Below are 22779 nucleotides of genomic sequence, written 5' to 3' on the forward strand. Positions count from 1 at the left end.
AACAAGGATATACTGTATAGCACAGGAAATTATAGCCATTATCTATAATCTATAATGGAGTATAATTTGCAAAAATACTGAATCACTATGCTGTACACCTGAAACTAACATAATATTGTAAATCAAATGTACTTCAGTAAACAAACAAACATGCATTCAGGCGCGGAGCTGGACGGGCGCAGCTGGCAGGTCGGACGCGGAGGGGGGTGCAGCTGGATTCCCGCCCCCTTCCCCCTCCGCCGAGAGCCCCAACCCCTCCGCCGGCCAGGCCCACCCAACTGAACTATCCTCTGCGGGCGCGAGCCCGGGACGGCTCGGGGCGCCCCCAGCAGAAGCCCCACCATGGGCAGTCAGAGCTCCAAGGCTCCCGGGGGCTACGTGACCACTGAGGAGGCAGCAGGCGCCTCCCCGCTAAGGTCAACAGACAGGAGAACGGCCACGTGAAAAGCAATGGAAACTTCTCCCCCAAAGGTGAAGGGGAGTCGCCCCCCTGAACGGAACAGAGGAGGCAGCCGGGGCCCCTGGCGATGCCATCAAGCCAGCACCCCCTAGCCAGGGCGTTGAGGTCAAGGGGGAGCGTCCCCCCTCCAACCCCCGCCAAGGAGACCTCCAAGAAGAAGAAATTCTCTTTGAAGAAGCCTTTCAAATTGAGTGGCCTGTCCTTCAAGAGAAATCGGAAGGAGGGAGGGGGTGACTCGTCTGCCTTCTCACCCACAGAGGAAGGGCAGGAGCAGGGAGAGGTCGGTGCCTGCAGCGAGGGAGGCACTGCCCAGGAAGGGAAGGCTGCCGCCACCAGACAGCCAGGAGCCCCAGGCCAAAGGGGCAGAGGTTGGTGCTGCTTCCAAGGGAGGAGACACCGAAGAGGCAGGGCCCCAGGCACAGAGCATCCACTCCCTGGGGGCCCTACATCAGCGAGCGAGCAGAATGAGTAGCTGGGTGGGGGCAGGTGGGTGATCTCTAAACTGCAAAAACTGTGCTGTCCTTGTGAGGTCACTGCCTCGACCTGGTGCCCTGGCTGCCTTCCTGTGCCTAGAAGGGAAGGAGCGGTTGCCCCCGAGCCACGTTCACTCTCCTCCTCTCCCTCCTGTGCATTCTCCCATTGTTGCAGCACAAATAGAAATGAAGTTTTCCCTCTCCTTAAAACAAGGAAAATAAAGGGAACAGTGAACAGGCTGTAGAAGAAATATAACCTGGCCTGAAAGAGTTAATCACTCCTAGTTGTTTTTTTAAACTGTTACTAACCTGTAGTGTCTGTACCTAGATTTGTACTTCACAAAGCTAAACTATTACTACCTTTTAAAAAAATTAATATTTATTTATTTATTTTTGACTGTGTTGGGTCTTCATTGCTGTGCGAGGGCTTTCTCTAGTTGCGGCGAGTGAGGGCCACTCTTCATTGCAGTGCGCGGGCCTCTCACTATCGCCGTCTCTCTTGTTGCGGAGCACAGGCTCCAGACGTGCAGGCTCAGTAGTTGTGGCTCACGGGCCTAGTTGCTCCGCGGCATGTGGGATCTTCCCAGACCAGGGCTGGAACCCATGTCCCCTGCATTGGCAGGCAGATTCTCAACCGCTGCGCCACCAGGGAAGCCCTATTACTCCTTTTTTCAAAAAAATAAATTTTTTTTATGGCTGCATTGGGTCTTCGTTGCTGTGCACAGGCTTTCTCTAGTTGAGATGAGTGGGAGCTACTCTACTTTGCCTTGTGCAGGCTTTATATCGTGGTTGCTTCCCTTGTTGTGGAGCATGAGCTCTAGGCGCGCGGGTTCAGTAGCTGTGGCACGTGGGCTCAGTAGTTGTGGCTTGCAGGCTCTAGAGTGTAGGCTCAGTAGTTGTGGCACACTGGCTGAGTTGCTCCTCGGCATCTGGGATCTTCCTGGGGCCAGGGCTCGAACCCGTGTCCCCTGCATTGGCAGGTGGATTCTTAACCACTGTGCCACCCCGAACCTATGACTCTTTAACACTATGTGAATTACATCCTGCACTGCCTTGTAGCAAATCACCCCCTGTAGCATTTGCACTTCAGAAAAAAGGTCGCAGGCCAACAGCCCAGAGACAAACCGACCCAATTACCGGGCTGCCTGATGCCAGCAGTGACTGTTTTGAAATAACGCAGGAAGAAGAAGAATGCAAGACCTTCACTACTTTGATCCTTATCATATATCCCAGACTGCGAGCCCCACGTATAAAATCTTTTCCGATTCCCGAAGGAGATGGGGGCACAGTTCTTCAGGCGCTAGCCTGCTGTGTCTTCCCTTCTGCCTGGCAGAAAAATGAAGCCATCTCTCTCTTCCTCCAAAATCTCTGTCTCCGTATTTCTGTTCGGCATTGGTGCACAGGGAAGCTGATATTGCGGCAACACCATCATCCATCTGCTCTTCCTCTTAAGGCCAGTTGAAGATGGTCCCTTGCAGTTTCCCAAGTTAGGTTAGTGATGTGAAATTCTCCTGCCCCTGGCCCTACCTCCTTCCCTGTCCCCAGCCGCGCAGAAGGCAGTTTGCTGGTTGTCTTCCCCAATTCTTCTCCAAGTAGGTTATGTTTACTCCCCAAATCCCTGAGCCAGAGGTGGGGTTGCCTACACTCCCAAACCCTGAGTGTCCACCTTGCCCTGTTGTTTGTAGTCTCTTGTGCTGTGCCTACAGTGGCACCTGGGCGGGGGAGGACACTGCCCTCGTCTAGGTTTTTCTAAATGTCTTACTCAAGTTGCAACCTCCAGCTTGTGAATCAACTGTGTCTCTTTTTTGACTTGTAAGCAAGTATTAAGCTTTGGGGTTGGGGGGAGGTCTGTAATGTGAAACAACTTCTTGTCTTCCCTCCCCCCACATTGTTGTAAATAACTTTTAACGGCCAAACCCCAGATTTGCACTTTTTTTTTTTTCCTAACTGCTAAGACCATTTTCTTCCCCCTGGTCTTACTGTAACATTTGGAAAAGGAATAAATGTCGTCCCTTAAAAAAAATAAAATAAAATAAAACAGACTTTCTGGGACTTCCCTGGTGGCACAGTGGTTAAGAATCCGCCTGCCAGTGCAGGGGACACGGGTTCGAGCCCTGGTCCCGGAAGATCCCACAGGCCACGGAGCAACAACGCCCGTGCGCCACAACTACTGAGCCTGCGCTCTAGAGCCCGCGTGCCGCAACTACTAAAGCCCGCACGCCTACAGCCCGTGCTCCGCAACAAGAGAAGCCACCGCAATGAGAAGCCCGCGCACCGCAATGAAGAGTAGCCCCCGCTCGCGGCAACTAGAGAAAGCTCACGTGCAGCAACAAAGAGCCAACACAGCCAAAAATAAATAAATATATAAATAAAACTTAAAGGAAAAAAAAAAGAAGACTAAAAAAATAAAGGGAAATCTGCCCCAACCTGTGAAATTATCTTAAAAACAAAACAAAACAAAACAAAAACAAACAAAAAAACAGACTTTCTGGTTGGACTCGGCGACTATATTCCCATCTGGCTTCTGCTCCGCCCCCTGGTGGTGGCTCTAGACCGAGCAGGAAAACTAATAAACGAAGGCATTTGCCGAAGCGCGAGGTTGGTGACTGGGCTTCATTTACATACCCACAATGCATTGCATTCCGGGTCTTGCCTACTTTCAAAAGGCTAGATTCTTGTATTTCTTTTGACTCCCGCCCCCGCTCGAAATCAGGATATTTTCAGAGACTTGTCTGAAATAATGGCAGAACTCACTCGTTGTTTGCGGGTAAATAGTTACCATTGGTGACTTGGGACTTACCGTTAGCCGAGGACTGTGTGAGAGGCTATGACGCCATACTCTGGTTTCTCTTCAGAACGCATAAATCTTTCGCCTTTTACTAAAGATTTCCGTGGAGAGAAACAACTCCGAGTTTCTCACCAATTTTTTGAGGCCTTGTTTTCACAAGGCTGATAAGTTTGTACAAAAAGTAGAGTAATGTTCTGTACTTCTGTGTGTCTGGGGGTAGCGTTCCCCGTCCTGGGAAAAAGTGGTAAGGCAGTTCTGGTTTTGTTGCAGGTCGTGTTTGCGTCGGTGTGTCCCGATTTGTTCTTGTCCAGCGTGTGGTGTGTCGTGTTTTCTTCCCCCTTGATGGTTGTTTTGTTGGTGTTTTCGCGGTGAGGCGCGTGATATCCGTGCGGTTTCGGAACCTGGGCAAGCACCTGGAGTGCCATCGGTTGGCGGCGCGAGACCAGTGAAGTACAGTGGCGAGCCGTGCTTGCGGTTTCTGGCTGTTATTCGTAAGCAGCTGGACTCTTCTGTGGGAGCAAGGTGTGGTGTTCCGTTCCTGTGAGGTTGTCTTCGGAAAGCGGGTCTGGTGTGGACGGTGAAGCTGGTGCTCGCGGAGTCGTGTGGTAGCGTGGGGCGGTGATAGTGACCCTGGTTAGAGGAAGGCGGCACCCGTGGGTGGGAGGAGGAGAGGCGAGACAAGCGCCCACCGTTTCCTTAGCGCGAGCGGCCCCACGGTTTTCAGAAATGCATGTACTCACGGAGCTGCAGAACGCACTTTGTTCCTAGGGCTTCGGGTTTATGTTTGCACGTTGAAGACCACCACGCATGAACTTGAACTGCTTCTTGTGCTCGGCACGGGGCCTGGCACGGAGCAAGTCAATCGTGCAGTAGACGGTTGCTAGCTGTAGAGTATCCGCTTAACCTGGCCTTGGTTAGGTCTTGAATTCAAGTGGAGGCTTGGGCCTATTTGTCTGCAAAGGTCTTTCAAGGCAGTACGTGAGCACCTCAGGCGAGACCCACGTCTCTGGGACTGTGGTTCTAACTGCTGCACTTGTGGAACTTGGCTTTTCTAAAAACTTCAAAAAAATTGAAGTATAGTTGGTTGATTTTTGTGTGATACATGTTTATTTTATTATGTATTTATTTATTTGAAGTAGCACAACATTTTTTTATTTTTTTAACATTTTATTTTTATTTATTATTTTTTTTAAACCTTTCTTTTAATTGATTTATTTATTTTATATTTATTTTTGGCTGTGTTGGGTCTTCGTTTTTGTGCGAGGGCTTTCTCCAGTTGCGGCGAGTGGGGGCCACTCTTTTTTTTTTTTTTTTTTTAATTAATTATTTATTTATTTATTTATGGCTGCGTTGGGTCTTCGTTTCTGTGCGAGGGCTTTCTCTAGTTGCGGCAAGTGGGGGCCCCTCTTCATTGCGGTGCGCGGGCCTCTCACTATCGTGGCCTCTCTTGTTGCGGAGCACAGGCTCCAGATGCGCAGGCTCAGTAATTGTGGCTCACGGGCCTAGTTGCTCCGCGGCATGTGGGATCTTCCCAGACCAGGGCTCGAACCCGTGTCCCCTGCATTGGCAGGCGGACTCTCAACCACTGCGCCACCAGGGAAGCCCTGTAGCACAACATTTTAATCCATTAATTCTAAAAATAACAGAGACATTTTATATCCAGTGTCACCTCCTCAAGAGCCTACTGCAGATTAGACAGCCAGACTGCAACTTACAAAGCCAGACATTAAAGTTGAAGATGCAGTTTGGGACAACACCATCATGGGGAGATTTTCCTCCTCTTTGCTCATAAACGTAAGTTGTCAGCTTAAAAGAATCCTCAGACAGAAAGAGAAAGCTTTCTCTCTCTATAACCTCTTTATTTTAAATCTGTCTGTAATGTTTGAAGACAAAACAGATAATCAGAAAACCAACCTCCCAAGCAAGTACAAGGATCTGAGCTGGACTCCTGGGACTAAAGACTGGTTTAGTTCTATTTCTACCAACACTGTGACGTGAGGTGCTGTGGTTCTTGTTTTAGTTACAAGAGGGGTTAGGAATGAATGCCCACACACAGTTAGTAATAGCTTATCTCGCACATAACTCTGCAGCAGAATACCAACAACAGCAGTATTTTAAAGCAGGGGGGAGAAGAAAGTAGACATTAATACAACTTAAGGTTTCCTTGGTTCTTCCCCTCTTTTTACAAGGAGAATTCAGCTCAAAAACAAAACTCCAGAATGCCCGTACTGTCCTTTGGCCCACCAGGCCCGGAGAGCCTCAGGCTTTAGTGATGTATCCTTCTCGGATGAGGAAATCATAGATTTTCCGGGTTTTGTTCACGTCTATCTTGATGAGTGCTCTTGCCTGTGCCAGTCTCAAGCCTCCTTGCTTGTTACATTCGTTCAGTAGAGCAGATTTGTATTCTAAATAGGCTCCTGGGGCCAATCTCACCACCTGACAGAGCTCCTTTTCTTTTTCATTCAACTTCTCTGTGCCAGGGAGGCCAGTGAGGTTCAAGGGCGGTGCACTTCGTGTACCTGAATTCGAAGCCACTGGTACGGAAGAACTCAGGCCAGAATCAATGGCAGCCCGCCGGTGGAACCCCTGCTGGCAGGCGCTACCGTCCTGGAGGTACTGGAGAACCTCCGAGAGCATAGTGCGTTTGAGGCGTTCCTCTTCTCGAGTCTTCTTGAGGTGATCATAGGTTCTGGCACTACAAAAGTTGGTAATGCCTGCTGTCCTGTATTCCTGGAGCCTCTTGATTTCCCTTCCGGGTTCGAATTCCAATGCATGGCTTTCAATGAACTTGTCATGTTCCACCGGCCCCACTATCCTTGCAAATCGCCTCATTGTTTCATAAAGGTCTTGGACTTCCTTGGGATACCGCCGTTCCATTAACTGAAACTTTCTAAGGTTGATTAATCCATGGTCTCTTATATAATTCGTGTAAAATGTCCGAGTCATCTTCAACAAAATCAATGTCTCTCAAGTCCCATTCTGCATACTTGTCAAACTCCTCAATGAAATCTGCTCGAGCTGGCATGTATCCTGCCATGTCCCGAGAAAGCAAGGAGTCAGAGGTAGGTCGGGGAGGGTCATCTGTAGAGTGAAATGGAATGGCTGTGTCAGCAGTTTTTGCCTCCTCTGCTTGCTTCAGGTTTAGCAGGGTAGATGCAAATAGAGGGTTATTGATGAAATGCTTCATGTAGTGCTTCTCACACTCCTCCTTGGTCTTGGTGCACATTTGATTGGCTACTTCCTGCCAATTTCCAAAGCCACAGTCCATCACAGCTTCTAAAAGGGCCATTTCTTCTTGAGCAGTCCAGCTGGGGTCAAGAACAGGAAAATCTGAGGTCATTATTTCGTAAGTATGATCACGTTGATGTTTCTTGTACTCAAATCCTCGAGTGAAACACTGTAAGCACAGGAAAAAAGGAGGTGGCCCACATTCAGCACACTTGATATGAGGCTCCATGAGGTAGGAGGAGCAGCCTCGGCAAGGTGGCTTATCAGAGGGGTCATTGCTAAAGGAACTCAAACAGTCCATTCCCCAGTTGGCAAAGACTGCTGCTTTGATCTTCCTCAATGTAGGGCTCCTTCAAGGAGATTTCAGAACTGGCCAACACAGACACCAAAGCTGACGACCCCCCCCCCCGCCCCCCTTACTGCATTCCCCTCCTCCGCGCCGAGGAAACGCCAGCGGCGCGCGCGCCCTGGGCTTGCGTGCTGGCTCCCGTGCGGCGCAGGCGCCATGATACATATTTATATATATACTTTGTGATGAGGTAGTTTAGCCTTAGAACTAGAATTGTTAAAAACAAGAGATCCTAGGAATTCCCTGGCGCTCCAGTGGTTAGGGCTCCACGCTTCCACTGCAGAGGGCGCGGGTTCTATCCCTAGTTGGGGAACAGAAACCGAGCAGGCCGCGCGGCGCGGCCAAAAAAAAGAAAAGGAAAAGGAAATGCTCGAGATTTTCTGTAGTTTCCAGTTTCTAATGTGGATCAAGACAGCAAGTAATTGCTGTAAATTTTAACTTTAGAAGTAAGCTTAGGGCTTCCCTGGTGGTGCAGGGGTTAAGAATCCGCCTGCCACTGCAGGGGACACGGGTTCGAGCCCTGGTCCCGGAAGATCCCACATGCCGCGGAGCAACTAAGCCCGGGCACCACAACTACTGAGCCTGTACTCTAGAGCCCGCGTGCCACAAGCACTGAAGCCCGCGCGCCTAGAGCCCGTGCCCGGCAGGAAGAGAAGCCACCGCAGTGAGAAGCCCGCGCACCGCACCGAAGAGCAGCCCCTGCTCCACGCAACTAGAGAAAGCCCGCGCGCAGCCACGAAGACCCAACACAGCCCAAAATAAATACAATGCATAAATTAGACAGACAAAAAAAAAAAAAAGCTTATACTACATGACAATCAAATGCAATATACAAACCTTAACTGGATCCTGGACCAAACCCAATAACACACCAAGAAAAGGAAGGCAGGAAGAAAGCAGAAGGTACACTTTTGGTACCTTTGTGGAAATTTTAATATGTACTCTGTTTCACATGACAGTATTGAATTAATAATTGTATTTGTTTTCTTGCTGCTGTAACAAATTATCACACGCTTAGTGACTTAAAACAACCCAAATTTATTCTCTTACAGTTCTGGAGGTCAGGAGTGTAGAATTAAGGTGTTGACAGGGCTGCACTCTTTTCTAGAGGCTTCAAGGGAGAATCTGTTCCCTTGCCTTTAGAAAGCTGCCTTCATTCCTTGGCCTGTGACCCCTTCCTTGCACTCCAAATCTCTTGCTTCTGTCGTGTCATCTCCTAACTAACTCTGGATCCTCCTGCCGTCTAAAGACCCTCGTAATTACCTGGGGCCCACCTAGATAATCCAGGAGAATCTCCCCATCTCAAGATCCTTAAATCACACCTGCAAAATCCCTTTTACCATGTGAAGTAACATATCTACAGGTTCCTGGGATTAGGATGTGGATGTATTTGGAGGCTATGACTCACACTACCACAATAATGATATAGTAATTATGTGGGAGAACGGCCTTATTCTTATAGACACGTAATGTGAAATATTTAGTAGTGAAATGTCATGCTATCGGAAACTTGCTAATAGCCCAGTAAACAGAAAGAGAGAAAGAAAATGTGTCATAGGTACTCATTCTTTCAACTTTTTGTAGTTTTGAACTTTTGGGAATAAAAAGTTGGGGGAAAATAAATGTATAGTGATACATTTCATGTAACGTATATTTGTTTTGGATATTTGTAGTATACTTAAGATTTCATTTTTATTTATTTATTTTAAAAAGTATTTATTTATTTGGCTGAGCCAGGTCTTAACTGCGGCATGCATGATCTTTAGCTACGGCATGAGAACCCTTAGTTGCAGCATGTGGGATCTAGGTCCCTGACCGGGGATCGAACCTGGGCCCCCTGCATTGGGAGCGTGGAGTCTTAGCCACTGGACCACCAGGGAAGTCCCTTAGGATTTCATTTTTTTTAAAGTTCCATTGTTATTAAACTATTATCATCTTAGACCAGTGGTTTCCAGATTGTTGGATTTTCCAATTATTAAAATTTCCAAAAAATTTCTGCGGTACTAATTTTAAAAATCATGATTCTACAAAAAGGCCATTCCAAGACTAAAAACAGTAAGAGTGACTTGACACCAAAGGACAGGACACGTCTTTAAAACAGGAAATCCATTTAGCTTTATGGAAGACATACCGATATTTCGTTAACTTTTCTCTCCTCCCTCCGCCCAAATAGAGGAAAGCTGAGGCTCAATTAGGCTGCCTTTGACCAACAAGATCGGGGCCGGTGATGCCCTCTTGTGGCATCCTGGAGAATTACTGCCATCTGACTTCATGTCCTCTGACTTTGAGGGACAATTCCCTCACAGTAACTCGGTCATTCATTCATTCATATGTGCCAGGCATTGTTCTCAGCATCTGGGATATATCAGTAATGAAAACAAATATCCCTGCCCTGCTGGAGCTTACATTCAGGTGGGGAGACAGACAATAAATAAATAACACATAAATAAGTGCTATGGAAAAAACAGCAGTGGCAGGGGTTGGGGGTCAGAGTATAGGGGTTGGTAGTGTGGGATGCGACTTAAAAAAGGGTAACCCTTCCTGAGAAGATAACTTTGTTTTTTAAGAAAATTATTTATTTATTTGGTTGCACCGGGTCTTAGTTGCGGCAGGCGGGCTCCTTCGTTGTGGCTCGCCAGTTCCTTAGTTGTGGCGTGCACGTGGGATCTAGTTCCCTGACCAGGGATCGAACCCTGGCCCCCTGTATTGGGAGCACGGAGTCTTATCCACTGCACCACCAGGTAAGTCCTGAGAAGATAGCTTTTGTGTAAAGAGTTGAAAGGAGGTCAAGGAGTTAGCCATGCAGACACCTGGGGTGAGAGGTCTAGGAACAGAACCTCTCTCAAGTGTTCAGCAGAGAAGTCTGCACAAAAGCCCTAAAGCAGGAGCTTGTTTTTATTAATTAATTTATTTGTTTATTTATTTTTGGCTGTGTTGGGTCTTTCGTTTCTGTGCGAGGGCTTTCTCTAGCTGCGGCGAGCGGGGGACCACTCTTCATCGCGGTGCGCGGGCCTCTCACTATCGCGGCCTCTCTTGTTGCGGAGCAGAGGCTCCAGACGCGCAGGCTCAGTAGTTGTGGCTCACGGGCCTAGTTGCTCCGCGGCATGTGGACTCTTCCCAGACCAGGGCTCGAACCCGTGTCCCCTGCTTTGGCAGGCAGATTCTCAACCACTGCGCCACCAGGGAAGCCCCAGGAGCTTGTTTTGTCAACTTCAAGAACCACACAGCCAATGTGTCTGGAGCCCAGTGAAGAAGAGAGAGGGACGTAGGAGAGAGTTCAGAAGTCATGGGAGACTAGATCACCCTGGAGGCCATAACAGTAAGGGCTTGGGCTTTACTCAGTGAAATGGAGAGCCCTGCAAGGTTCTGAGCAGAGTGACAGAATCTGAAGTTTACAAGGACCACTCTGGCTGCTGTGTCGACAAAGAGAATGGGGCAGAAAGCAGAGTCATCTAGAGGAGAGATGATGGTGGCTTGCACCCGAGTATTAGCAATGGAGGTAGTGAGACATAGTTGGATTCTGGATATATTTGGAAGGTAGAGTCGACAGACAGAATGGATCCAGAGGTTAAAGAGAGACATCAAGGAGAACACCACGATTTTGTTCTGAGTGGCAGGAAGGATGAGTTGCCATCAGCTGAGTTGGGGAAGATGGCACAGGACTGGGAGTTCAGATTTGGACACTGATGAAATACAAATCCATATTCTAAGGCAAGTCAAGGAAAATTTGAACACAAAAAATGTTCTCTGCCCTGTGGCCTCCTCTCTTCCCTCTACTGTGCATTGTGTATCGGCATCATGCCTCAACCAACCTCCCCACCGGCAGAAATAGCTGCTCAACTGTAAAGAGCGACATTCTCCTAGTATCAACAAGAGAACTCCTTAGGAGATAACCTTCCTTCTTGATCTTGTAAGGGGCCCTGATGACCCATGACCCATTACTTGCTTTGTAGGTGTAGATCTGGATTGTGTGAATGTCACTGTGTACGTCATTTAACGTACAAAGCCCTGGATAACTGTGCTTTGACCTCTCACAGGCAGAACAGTTCTTGGAGCTTTCTGAGAGGCTGCTCCCGGCTTATACGCCGCCCATTTGGCTCGAATAAAATTTTCCATTGCTTTCTTCGATCGACTGATTAAATTTTTCGTCGACAACACAATGAGGTAGAAATGTTTAGCTGGAAATAGAAATGTGGGAGTCGTTGCACAGAAGTGGTACTTAAAGTAATGGAATCACCAGGGTGTAAACGTAGGGAAGAGGCTCCAGGTCAGAGTCCTGCCTCACTCCACCTTGAAGGCAGCTGGGTTGAAGAGGAGGAATCAGCAAAAGAGAATGAAAGGAAGCAACCGGAGAGGCAGGAGAAAAACCAGGTGGGTGTGGTGTCCTGGAGGGGAGAGCGCAGGGGCCAGCAGGGAGCTGAGGTAAGGCCCGCTCCTCAGGCTGTGCCCTTGAATCTTCTACGACGTTGGTGGTCCTTCCCCTCAGACCAGCTTTTTTCCTTGGTGAGCAGGGGCACCCCGACCCATCGTCATAACTCTCACTAGATCTCCCTCTGCCCTCCACACACGGACGCCAGATAGATAGCAAGACTGTTTGTTTATTGAACCCTTCCCAGCCAGCTCTCCTTTTCCCCTTCTGGCGGGCAGAACCCCAGCCTCCCACCAAGGGCCAAGAGGAGTCAACCGGGTCTTGGCCCTGGCACCTTCCTTCTGCCAGGCTTCCCTGCCACACAGCCTTGGCTTCCTGGCTGGCCTTGGAGGCTCTGTCACTCCTTTTCTTCCACAGCCTCCTTCTGGAAGTGTGTGATGTAGGCCACCTGACCCTGATTACAATGGCCAAAGTAAAAGCTCATGGTGCTGTCGGAGAGGCCACTGAGATCCAGCTCTGGGGACAGGGAGGTGAGCCTGAGTCCGGGTGCCGCCGCACCTCTGCTCCAGGCCCCCTCACACCCCACTCACCTTTGGTGACATTGACTTTGTTGGCCGCCAAGATGTCCGCCTGAATGCTATCTATTTTCACGTACAAGTCCTCGGCGTTGCTCTGAGGACAGGAGCAAGGGGACCTGGGCTGGATGCCAGGGCAGCCTGGACTCGGAGTTGGGCGTGGGCAGACGGAGGTTGCAGGCTGCGGTCAGGCCCTTAGCCTGACTGGAAGGGCAGGAAAGGGGACGGAAGGGTGCCAGGCGGAGAAGCCCAAGCCAGGGCAGTCCCTCCCGCCGCCGGCCCCGAGGCCGATCTGTGTGTGGGGTGTACAAGGGGAGGGGCCGTGCGCTGGGGTGTGCACAGGGGCACTGTTCCGTCCCGCGGGGCGCGGCGGGGCGGGAGCACTTACACGGAAGAGCTTGTAGAGTTCCTCCCCCATGGACCTGCGCACGTGCTCCTCCACCACTGGGAATAACTGCACAAAGTACTGCGTGGGCGGGCGAGGGGGCGTGACTGCCGTGCCCACGCGCTGTGCCCGCCGCGCCGCCCGGCCGCCCAGCGCACCTCTAGCGTGAGGCTGGCCTGCCGCTGGCTGTTGCTGTGGTCCATGTTGCCCATGGCGGCCATGAGGCTGTGCACCACGCGCAGGTGCAGCATCTCCTCGGCTAGGCTCGTGTTGCCTCGCGCCAGGATCCTGGGCGGGGGTGGCGTGGGGTGGGGGTGGGATTCGGGCTGCGGCGGCCCCGTGGGACCCTCCGGGCGGCCGGAGCGCTCTTGGGGGCCCGCGGGGCAGCGCCGGGCCTGGCTTGCCGCATCCGCCCACTACCTGCTGCCCGCTTACCCGATGGCCTTGGCGGCCGCGGCCTGCTGCAAGAACAACGGCAGGTGGGCGGTGAGCTGCAGAACCGAAGAGTCTGCAAGAGGGAGTGGCCGTGAGGCTGGAGGACCCCTCGCCCTCGTCTTCCACCCTGCCGCGTCGGGGTCCACCACCCCGATCCCAGCGGATCCCTACCGCTGACGATCTGGGACTGCTGTTTGCTGGTCTCCTCGAAGGACGGTCTCAGCAGCGCCACGAGGCCCTTGAGCAGCGCCGGGCACACGTCGTAGTTGACCAGGTCCTTGATCAGCTCGATGGCTGGGGAAGGCAGGGGCGCTGGAGAGGCCCGCCGCTCCACTCCCCACCCTCGCAAGGAAGCAGCACCCCCTCCCCCCCAACTCCTTATCGACCTTTCTTAGCACCTGTTACTGGCCAGCACTGGGCCAGGCGTGGGGGGAGCTGGGCCGGCGACCCCTCAGTCCTGCCCTTCTGGAGCTCGTGGTTAAAGGGGAGAGGGAGGAGGAGGCCGAGGCCCCCTGGGACTCACAGAACCAGCCAGAGCCGGAGGAAGAAGGGTTGGAGGCTGAGAGGCTGAAAAGAGCTGGAGGCCCCACAGAGGTAGGGCCGCCAAAGGGCTTTGAGGAATCTAGAAGGTTTCGTGGAGGAGGGAAGGACCGCGGGTCTTCAAAGGGAGACAGGATGGGGAAAGACAAGGGGTGAGAGGGAGACAGAGCAAGTGGGTGGGGAGGTGTAGCAGAAAATGAGAAAGGAGGCAAGGTAGACAGCAGTTTAGAGAAACTTTCCTTTCTGACGAACCCTTATTGAGGCCCTGTTTGCCTAGGCTCTGTGCTGAGGGCTCTCCGTTCAGTGTCCCAGTGACGATCCCTGTGACCAACGAGCTTCCTTTTGCAATAGCATGATGACTTATCCCTATTGGACATTTGAGGGAATGAGGCACAGAGAGGTAAAGCACTTGCCTAAGGTACCACAGCTAGGAAGTGGTGGAAGCAAAAGGAGGGACAGATTCGGTTAGGAAGGAGGAGGGGACTAGAATTTAAAGAGGGCATTTTCTGTAGCTGCTTCGCAGTCATTCATTCCATCTAGCATTGACTCAGCCTTTCGGCAAATCTGCATAGGACGCCTCTTGGGCCCGGCGAACAGTTTGGTGACAAGTGCTATAAAAGGGGTGGGTGGGCTGTGGGAGAGCCTGGGAAGATGGCAGAGGACTGAATATTTTGGTAAAGAGAAAAGAACCCCAGACAGGCAGAGCTGGAAGGGGGCAGGTAATGCGGTGTGATAGGGCAGCGGGTAAACACAAGTGCTTGCTGCATGGAAGACTGGGCTTGGAAATGAGCTGTCCCCCCAGCTGCAGAGTCAAGTGCTGCTGGCCTCTCCACTTACTTCGAGGGCAAAGTTGTTTCCCTGACTAGCTCATCTGCATACCAGAATGCAGTGTAGACTACGTGAGAAATATTAACAGTATTATCTGTTTGAAAAACAGAAATTAATGTTTTATTTTCTTTTTAAAAAAATTAAAAATAAAAATCTATTTATTTATTTATGGCTGCGTTGGGTCTTTGTTACTGTGCACGGGCCTTCTCGAGTTGTGGCGAGCAGGGGGCCTACTCTTTGTTGCGGTGCGCGGGCTTCGCCTTGCGGTGGCTCCTCTTGTTGTGGCGCACCGGCTCTAGGCGCGGGGGCTTCAGTAGTTGTGGCACTCGGGCTCAGTAGTTGTGGCGCACGGGCTTAGTTGCTCGGCGACATGTGGGATCTTCCCGGACCAGGGCTCGAGCCCGTGTCCCCTGCGTTGGCAGGTGGGTTCTTAACCACTACGCCACCAGGGAAGTCCCACCTTTTATTTTCTTGTCAGGAGCTTTTACCCAGTAAGAACACGTTTAGGGGTAATTCTCTACAATGGAAGAAAGGCTTTCGTTGGTAGGTACAAAGGCACCACAAACGTTGGGGGACCAACGAGTATATGGGAGGATGGGCATGCATGGTACACACATACACATTTCTCCCCAGTTTAATGAAATCTTTTGTGTCTTGGCAAAGACTTTCGTGGAGAGAAACACTTGAGAATTGGTAGTGGAATCTTCTGAGGTTTTACTTAAATAAGGGTAAGTATGTGGGTTTTCAAAGACAAATGGCTGATGTGTAGAAATATAAAGAGGTTCCTAGTTAAGAAACAGAAGATACAGCCAACTTGTTGTTTTAGAAAGCAGTTCCAAGTTTAAGTTGTAGGTTGGGAACTGGGTTCTCGGATTCCCTGCCCCCAGCTGTAAGTGAGGCTCTAGAGAAGTTATATAGCAATCTTACTCGTGAACATGGATGCAAAAACTCTACACAAAATATTAGCAAATTGAGTCTAGCAGTATGTAAAAGGAATAATGTGCCATCTAGGAATGCACAATGCAATCACCTTGATAGAAAGAAAGTTTGAAAAAACTGAATCTCAGTGTGGTAAGAGCTATCTAGAAAAAACTATAGCAAAGGTCATACCTAATAGATGAAACATTGGAAACTTTCCCTCTTAGATGAGAAGGCAACCTCCCACACATTCCCCTCCACAAAATCTTTAGTAAAAGGTAAAAGACAAGCGATCTGGGACTTCCCTGGTGGCACAGTGGTTAAGAATCCGCCTGCCAATGCAGGGGACACGGGTTCGAGCCCTGGCCTGGGAAGATCCCACACGCCGCGGAGCAGCTAAGCCCGTGAGCCACAACTACTGAGCCTGCGCGCTAGAGCCCGCGAGCCACAACTACTGAGCCCGCGTACCTCCACTGCTGAGCCAGCGCTCCACAACAAGAGAAGCCACTGCAACGAGAACCCCGCGCACCATAACGAAGACCCAACGCAGCCGAAAGAGGAAAAAAAAGGACAAGTGATCTGAAGAGAGACCAGAGTACACTTAGCTACATTTGCCACTCTCTCCTTAACTGATTGTAACGCTCCAAGACTGCTGTCTATTCCTGTGCTACGGCCACTCCTCCAGGAAAATCCGTGAAAGGGATTTTTGGAAAAGATGTACTATCTTCTTCTAATCTCTGGAAGAGTTTAAGACTAGAATTTTTTCTTGAATGTTTGATAGAATTCTCTGAAGCTTCTGATCTTATGGAAAAAATGAATTACTGATTCATTTTCTTCAATGGTTAGAGGACAATTTGGGTTTTCTACTTCTCGAGTATGTTTTGGTGAATTATGTTTTCTCGCTGTTTTCACCTACATTTTCAAACATATTGCAAGAAGTTTTCATTATGTCATTAACAAAAGGATTTTAATGAATGTACCATCTATAATGATGTCTCCTTTTATGGTCTTCATATTGATTATATGGGTTTTCTCTTCTTGCGTCAGTTCCCTTTGCCCCCAAGTCCCATGGGAGTAACACAGATGAATGCCGGCTTATGCAATGGATTTTATTACAAAGAAGAACCCCGATTTCAGAGAACCTGAATGTTATATAGCACTCAGTAAGCATGCCTGCCCTTTGCTCTAAAGGGGAAACTATCTTTCTTTTCTTTTCTCTTTCTTTTTAACTTATGGACTTTATTATGTATTTATTTATTCATTTATTTTTGGCTGCACTGGGTCTTCGTTGCTGCGCGCGGGCTTTCTCTAGTTGTGGCGAGCGGGGGCTACTCTTCGTTGCGGTGCGCGGGCTTCTCATCGAGGTGGCTTCTCTTGTTGCGGAGCACGAGCTCTAGGCGCGCGGGCTTCAGTAGTTGTGGCACGCGGGCTCAGTAGTTGTGGCTCGCAGGCTTTAGAGCGCAGGCTCAGCAGTTGTGGCGCACAGGCGTAGTTGCTCCGTGGCCTGTGGGATCTTCCCGGACCAGGGATCAAACCTGTGTCCCCTGCATTGGCAGGCAGATTCTTAACCACTGCGCCACCAGGGAAGTCCCGAAACTGTCTTTATTTTCCAAAGCTGTTTGCTAAACAAACATCCTTGAAAAGATAGTCTGGAACAAAGAACAGTAAGTATTTCATTTACAAGGTGTGCAGAAACGTGAAAGACCTGTAGAGAATTGTCTCCTAGGATTATTTTTCTTTTGCCAGAAGTAATCCTTTAGCAGACACAGTGGCTCTGTTCCTGAATTTAGGGGGAAAGCATTCAGTCTTTCGTTCTTAAGTATAATGTTAGCTGTAGATTTTTTGTTTGTAGATGCTTTTTATCAAGCTGGGGAAGTTCTTCTCTCACCCTTTCTTTTTTTTCCTTCTTTTTTTTTTTTTTTCCGGCGTGCCGCATGGCTTGTGGGATCGTAGTTCCCCAACCAGGAATTGAACCCGGGCCCTTGGCAGTGAAAGTGTGGAGTCCTAACCACTGAAGCGCCAGGGAATTCCCGGGGAAGCTCTTCTCTAGTCCTATTTTTCTGAGAATTTTAAATTACGAATGAGTTTTGAATTTTGTCACATGCATTTTCTGCAATGATTGATATACAATAATGTGATTTTCCTTCTTTAGTCTGTTAATTTGGTAGGTAAAATTGGTTGACTTTGGGGTATTGAACCAGCCTTGCATTCCTGGAATGAACCCCAGTTGGTCTCAGCCTGTTCTTCCCAATCACAGAATCAAAGAGCTACTCTCCCACGAGGAAGATCCTCAAGGATGTCTGGTGCCACCCCTTCCAGTGCCTGGTACCCTGGGGACAGGCCTCTGGGACAGCCCCTTTCCTCTGTGGGCCAACCTGATTCAGAAACAGCTGGCCACTGCTTCTGCACTTTCTCTTTCATCCAGGTCTCCTGGGGTAGCCCTCATAATCCCAACTACACCCTACCCCAACCTCTTATTGCTCAGATATGGTTCTAATTTGGAATCACAGAGCCAGCAACCCTGTGGAGGGAAAGGGACCAGGACACTGAGCCTCCCCGTCTTCACCCAGACACTCTCCCACCTGGATAAAAATGCAGCCTGGGATGCCTCTGGCCACTTGGCAGCTATAGCCTGGTGCCTGCAGTCCCCAAGTCTTTCTCACTTGTTCTTTTATTGTTTGGTTGTGAAACCTTTTCTTCCTTTTTCTTGAATTAGTGCTGCTTGGTTTTGGGGTCTGAGTGGTTGGCTCCTCCTCATATCTGACTATAGGGGCCTGGTCAGCTGCCGCACAGCTCTCAGTAGTAGCTGGGCTCTTCCCAGGCACAAGCTGGTGGCACCTTAGTGCCAGGATGCCCTGGAAAAAATGCCAACCTGTGCCTCAGATAGCTTTTCCTGCGGCAAGACGTGGCTAGGTGAACCTTCAGGGTAAAAAAATGAATGGATGAGGATATTTTAATGAAATTTCCCTGACCACCAATGGCATTCTCTGCCCACATGGGACCAAGCGCTCCAGGAGACAACTCCCTGGTTCTGCCTCTTCACTTTGCACTAAATGCTTGAGCCTTCACTGATTATGTGTCTGCTCCTTGATGATGTATGGGGATCCTTGGAAAAATGAAGATTTATTCACTGAATCACTTTTTTTTTTTTTTTTTTTGTGGCCGTGCCACTCGGCTTGTGGGTTCTTAGTTCCCCGACCAAGGATCGAACCTGGGCCGCGGCAGAAAAAGCACTGAGTCTTAACTGCTGGACCGCCAGGGAATTCCCCACTGAATCACTTTTTAAAAAAAAAAAAAGATTTATTTATTTACTTTCATTTTTGGCTGCGTTGGGTCTTTGTTGCCGCGCGCGGGCTTTTCTCTAGTTGCGGCGAGCGGGCGCTACTCTTCGTTGAAGTGCGCGGGCTTCTCATTGGGTGGCTTCTCTTGTGGCAGAGCACGGGCTCTAGGCGCGCGGGCTTCAGGAGTTGTGGCACACGGGCTGAGTTGCTCCTTGGCATGTGGGATCTTCCCGGGCCAGGGCTCGAACCCGTGTCCCCTGCATTGGCAGGTGGATTCTTAACCACTGTGCCACCCCGAACCTATGACTCTTTAACACTATGTGAATTACATCCTGCACTGCCTTGTAGCAAATCACCCCCTGTAGCATTTGCACTTCAGAAAAAAGGTCGCAGGCCAACAGCCCAGAGACAAACCGACCCAATTACCGGGCTGCCTGATGCCAGCAGTGACTGTTTTGAAATAACGCAGGAAGAAGAAGAATGCAAGACCTTCACTACTTTGATCCTTATCATATATCCCAGACTGCGAGCCCCACGTATAAAATCTTTTCCGATTCCCGAAGGAGATGGGGGCACAGTTCTTCAGGCGCTAGCCTGCTGTGTCTTCCCTTCTGCCTGGCAGAAAAATGAAGCCATCTCTCTCTTCCTCCAAAATCTCTGTCTCCGTATTTCTGTTCGGCATTGGTGCACAGGGAAGCTGATATTGCGGCAACACCATCATCCATCTGCTCTTCCTCTTAAGGCCAGTTGAAGATGGTCCCTTGCAGTTTCCCAAGTTAGGTTAGTGATGTGAAATTCTCCTGCCCCTGGCCCTACCTCCTTCCCTGTCCCCAGCCGCGCAGAAGGCAGTTTGCTGGTTGTCTTCCCCAATTCTTCTCCAAGTAGGTTATGTTTACTCCCCAAATCCCTGAGCCAGAGGTGGGGTTGCCTACACTCCCAAACCCTGAGTGTCCACCTTGCCCTGTTGTTTGTAGTCTCTTGTGCTGTGCCTACAGTGGCACCTGGGCGGGGGAGGACACTGCCCTCGTCTAGGTTTTTCTAAATGTCTTACTCAAGTTGCAACCTCCAGCTTGTGAATCAACTGTGTCTCTTTTTTGACTTGTAAGCAAGTATTAAGCTTTGGGGTTGGGGGGAGGTCTGTAATGTGAAACAACTTCTTGTCTTCCCTCCCCCCACATTGTTGTAAATAACTTTTAACGGCCAAACCCCAGATTTGCACTTTTTTTTTTTTCCTAACTGCTAAGACCATTTTCTTCCCCCTGGTCTTACTGTAACATTTGGAAAAGGAATAAATGTCGTCCCTTAAAAAAAATAAAATAAAATAAAACAGACTTTCTGGGACTTCCCTGGTGGCACAGTGGTTAAGAATCCGCCTGCCAGTGCAGGGGACACGGGTTCGAGCCCTGGTCCCGGAAGATCCCACAGGCCACGGAGCAACAACGCCCGTGCGCCACAACTACTGAGCCTGCGCTCTAGAGCCCGCGTGCCGCAACTACTAAAGCCCGCACGCCTACAGCCCGTGCTCCGCAACAAGAGAAGCCACCGCAATGAGAAGCCCGCGCACCGCAATGAAGAGTAGCCCCCGCTCGCGGCAACTAGAGAAAGCTCACGTGCAGCAACAAAGAGCCAACACAGCCAAAAATAAATAAATATATAAATAAAACTTAAAGGAAAAAAAAAAGAAGACTAAAAAAATAAAGGGAAATCTGCCCCAACCTGTGAAATTATCTTAAAAACAAAACAAAACAAAACAAAAACAAACAAAAAAACAGACTTTCTGGTTGGACTCGGCGACTATATTCCCATCTGGCTTCTGCTCCGCCCCCTGGTGGTGGCTCTAGACCGAGCAGGAAAACTAATAAACGAAGGCATTTGCCGAAGCGCGAGGTTGGTGACTGGGCTTCATTTACATACCCACAATGCATTGCATTCCGGGTCTTGCCTACTTTCAAAAGGCTAGATTCTTGTATTTCTTTTGACTCCCGCCCCCGCTCGAAATCAGGATATTTTCAGAGACTTGTCTGAAATAATGGCAGAACTCACTCGTTGTTTGCGGGTAAATAGTTACCATTGGTGACTTGGGACTTACCGTTAGCCGAGGACTGTGTGAGAGGCTATGACGCCATACTCTGGTTTCTCTTCAGAACGCATAAATCTTTCGCCTTTTACTAAAGATTTCCGTGGAGAGAAACAGCTCCGAGTTTCTCACCAATTTTTTGAGGCCTTGTTTTCACAAGGCTAATAACTTTGTACAAAAAGTTAAAGGAATGTCCTGTACTTCTGTATGTCTGGCGGAAGTGTTTCCCGTTTTGGAAAAAGTGGTAAGGCAGTTCTGGTTTTGTTGCAGGTCGTGTTTGCGTCGGTGTGTCCCGATTTGTTCTTGTCCAGCGTGTGGTGTGTCGTGTTTTCTTCCCCCTTGATGGTTGTTTTGTTGGTGTTTTCGCGGTGAGGCGCGTGATATCCGTGCGGTTTCGGAACCTGGGCAAGCACCTGGAGTGCCATCGGTTGGCGGCGCGAGACCAGTGAAGTACAGTGGCGAGCCGTGCTTGCGGTTTCGGCACCCGTGGGTGGGAGGAGGAGAGGCGAGACAAGCGCCCACCGTTTCCTTAGCGCGAGCGGCCCCACGGTTTTCAGAAATGCATGTACTCACGGAGCTGCAGAACGCACTTTGTTCCTAGGGCTTCGGGTTTATGTTTGCACGTTGAAGACCACCACGCATGAACTTGAACTGCTTCTTGTGCTCGGCACGGGGCCTGGCACGGAGCAAGTCAATCGTGCAGTAGACGGTTGCTAGCTGTAGAGTATCCGCTTAACCTGGCCTTGGTTAGGTCTTGAATTCAAGTGGAGGCTTGGGCCTATTTGTCTGCAAAGGTCTTTCAAGGCAGTACGTGAGCACCTCAGGCGAGACCCACGTCTCTGGGATTGTGGTTCTAACTGCTGCACTTGTGGAACTTGGCTTTTCTAAAAACTTCAAAAAAATTGAAGTATAGTTGGTTGATTTTTGTGTGATACATGTTTATTTTATTATGTATTTATTTATTTGAAGTAGCACAACATTTTTTTATTTTTTTAACATTTTATTTTTATTTATTATTTTTTTTAAACCTTTCTTTTAATTGATTTATTTATTTTATATTTATTTTTGGCTGTGTTGGGTCTTCGTTTTTGTGCGAGGGCTTTCTCCAGTTGCGGCGAGTGGGGGCCACTCTTCATTGCGGTGCGCGGGCCTCTCACCGTCGCGGCCTCTCCTGTTGCGGAGCACGGGCTCCAGACGCGCAGGCTCAGCAGTTGTGGCTCACGGGCTCAGTTGCTCCGCGGCATGTGGGATCTTCCCAGACCAGGGCTCGAACCCGTGTCCCCTGCATTGGCAGGCGGACTCTCAACCACTGCGCCACCAGGGAAGCCCTGTAGCACAACATTTTAATCCATTAATTCTAAAAATAACAGAGACATTTTATATCCAGTGTCACCTCCTCAAGAGCCTACTGCAGATTAGACAGCCAGACTGCAACTTACAAAGCCAGACATTAAAGTTGAAGATGCAGTTTGGGACAACACCATCATGGGGAGATTTTCCTCCTCTTTGCTCATAAACGTAAGTTGTCAGCTTAAAAGAATCCTCAGACAGAAAGAGAAAGCTTTCTCTCTCTATAACCTCTTTATTTTAAATCTGTCTGTAATGTTTGAAGACAAAACAGATAATCAGAAAACCAACCTCCCAAGCAAGTACAAGGATCTGAGCTGGACTCCTGGGACTAAAGACTGGTTTAGTTCTATTTCTACCAACACTGTGACGTGAGGTGCTGTGGTTCTTGTTTTAGTTACAAGAGGGGTTAGGAATGAATGCCCACACACAGTTAATAATAGCTTATCTCGCACATAACTCTGCAGCAGAATACCAACAACAGCAGTATTTTAAAGCAGGGGGGAGAAGAAAGTAGACATTAGTACAACTTAAGGTTTCCTTGGTTCTTCCCCTCTTTTTGCAAGCAGAATTCAGCTCAAAAACAAAACTCCAGAATGCCCGTACTGTCCTTTGGCCCACCAGGCCCGGAGAGCCTCAGGCTTTAGTGATGTATCCTTCTCGGATGAGGAAATCATAGATTTTCCGGGTTTTGTTCACGTCTATCTTGATGAGTGCTCTTGCCTG

At 49.4% G+C, this 22779-nt stretch overlaps 1 protein-coding gene and 2 pseudogenes across 14 annotated transcripts in view; 1 reads left to right on the top strand and 2 right to left on the bottom strand.

Annotated features, from left to right (window-relative positions):
• The first annotated feature begins 342 nt into the window (after window positions 1-342).
• On the top strand, window positions 343-4865 carry LOC309615730 (MARCKS-related protein pseudogene; annotated as a pseudogene). Its single transcript has one exon. The product of its transcript is annotated as an MARCKS-related protein pseudogene (transcript).
• Window positions 4866-4921: 56 nt separating this feature from the next.
• Window positions 4922-11776, bottom strand: LOC309615445 (transcriptional adapter 2-alpha pseudogene; annotated as a pseudogene). The gene has a single exon. The product of its transcript is annotated as a transcriptional adapter 2-alpha pseudogene (transcript).
• ARMH1 (armadillo like helical domain containing 1) overlaps window positions 6899-22779 on the bottom strand; it is a 96905-nt gene continuing 81024 nt past the window's right edge. For 5 of the 12 annotated variants that reach the window (XM_082364555.1, XM_082364556.1, XM_082364560.1 and 2 more), the window contains 5 exons: window positions 13234-13356; window positions 13063-13135; window positions 12631-12915; window positions 12258-12361; window positions 11877-12183 (listed from right to left, as the gene is read on the bottom strand). In XM_082364555.1, coding sequence (XP_082220681.1) covers window positions 12065-12183; window positions 12258-12361; window positions 12631-12915; window positions 13063-13135; window positions 13234-13356 — 704 coding nt within the window. In that variant the 3' untranslated portion in view covers window positions 11877-12064. Of the gene's footprint in view, window positions 7119-11876; window positions 12184-12257; window positions 12362-12630; window positions 12916-13062; window positions 13136-13233; window positions 13357-22779 lie in introns of those variants that run through there. The other 7 variants (XM_082364552.1, XM_082364551.1, XM_082364559.1 and 4 more) reach the window with 7 other exon arrangements.

Source organism: Balaenoptera borealis (genome assembly GCF_965194805.1).
Source record: "Balaenoptera borealis genome assembly, chromosome: 1".
Lineage (NCBI taxonomy): Eukaryota > Metazoa > Chordata > Mammalia > Artiodactyla > Balaenopteridae > Balaenoptera > Balaenoptera borealis.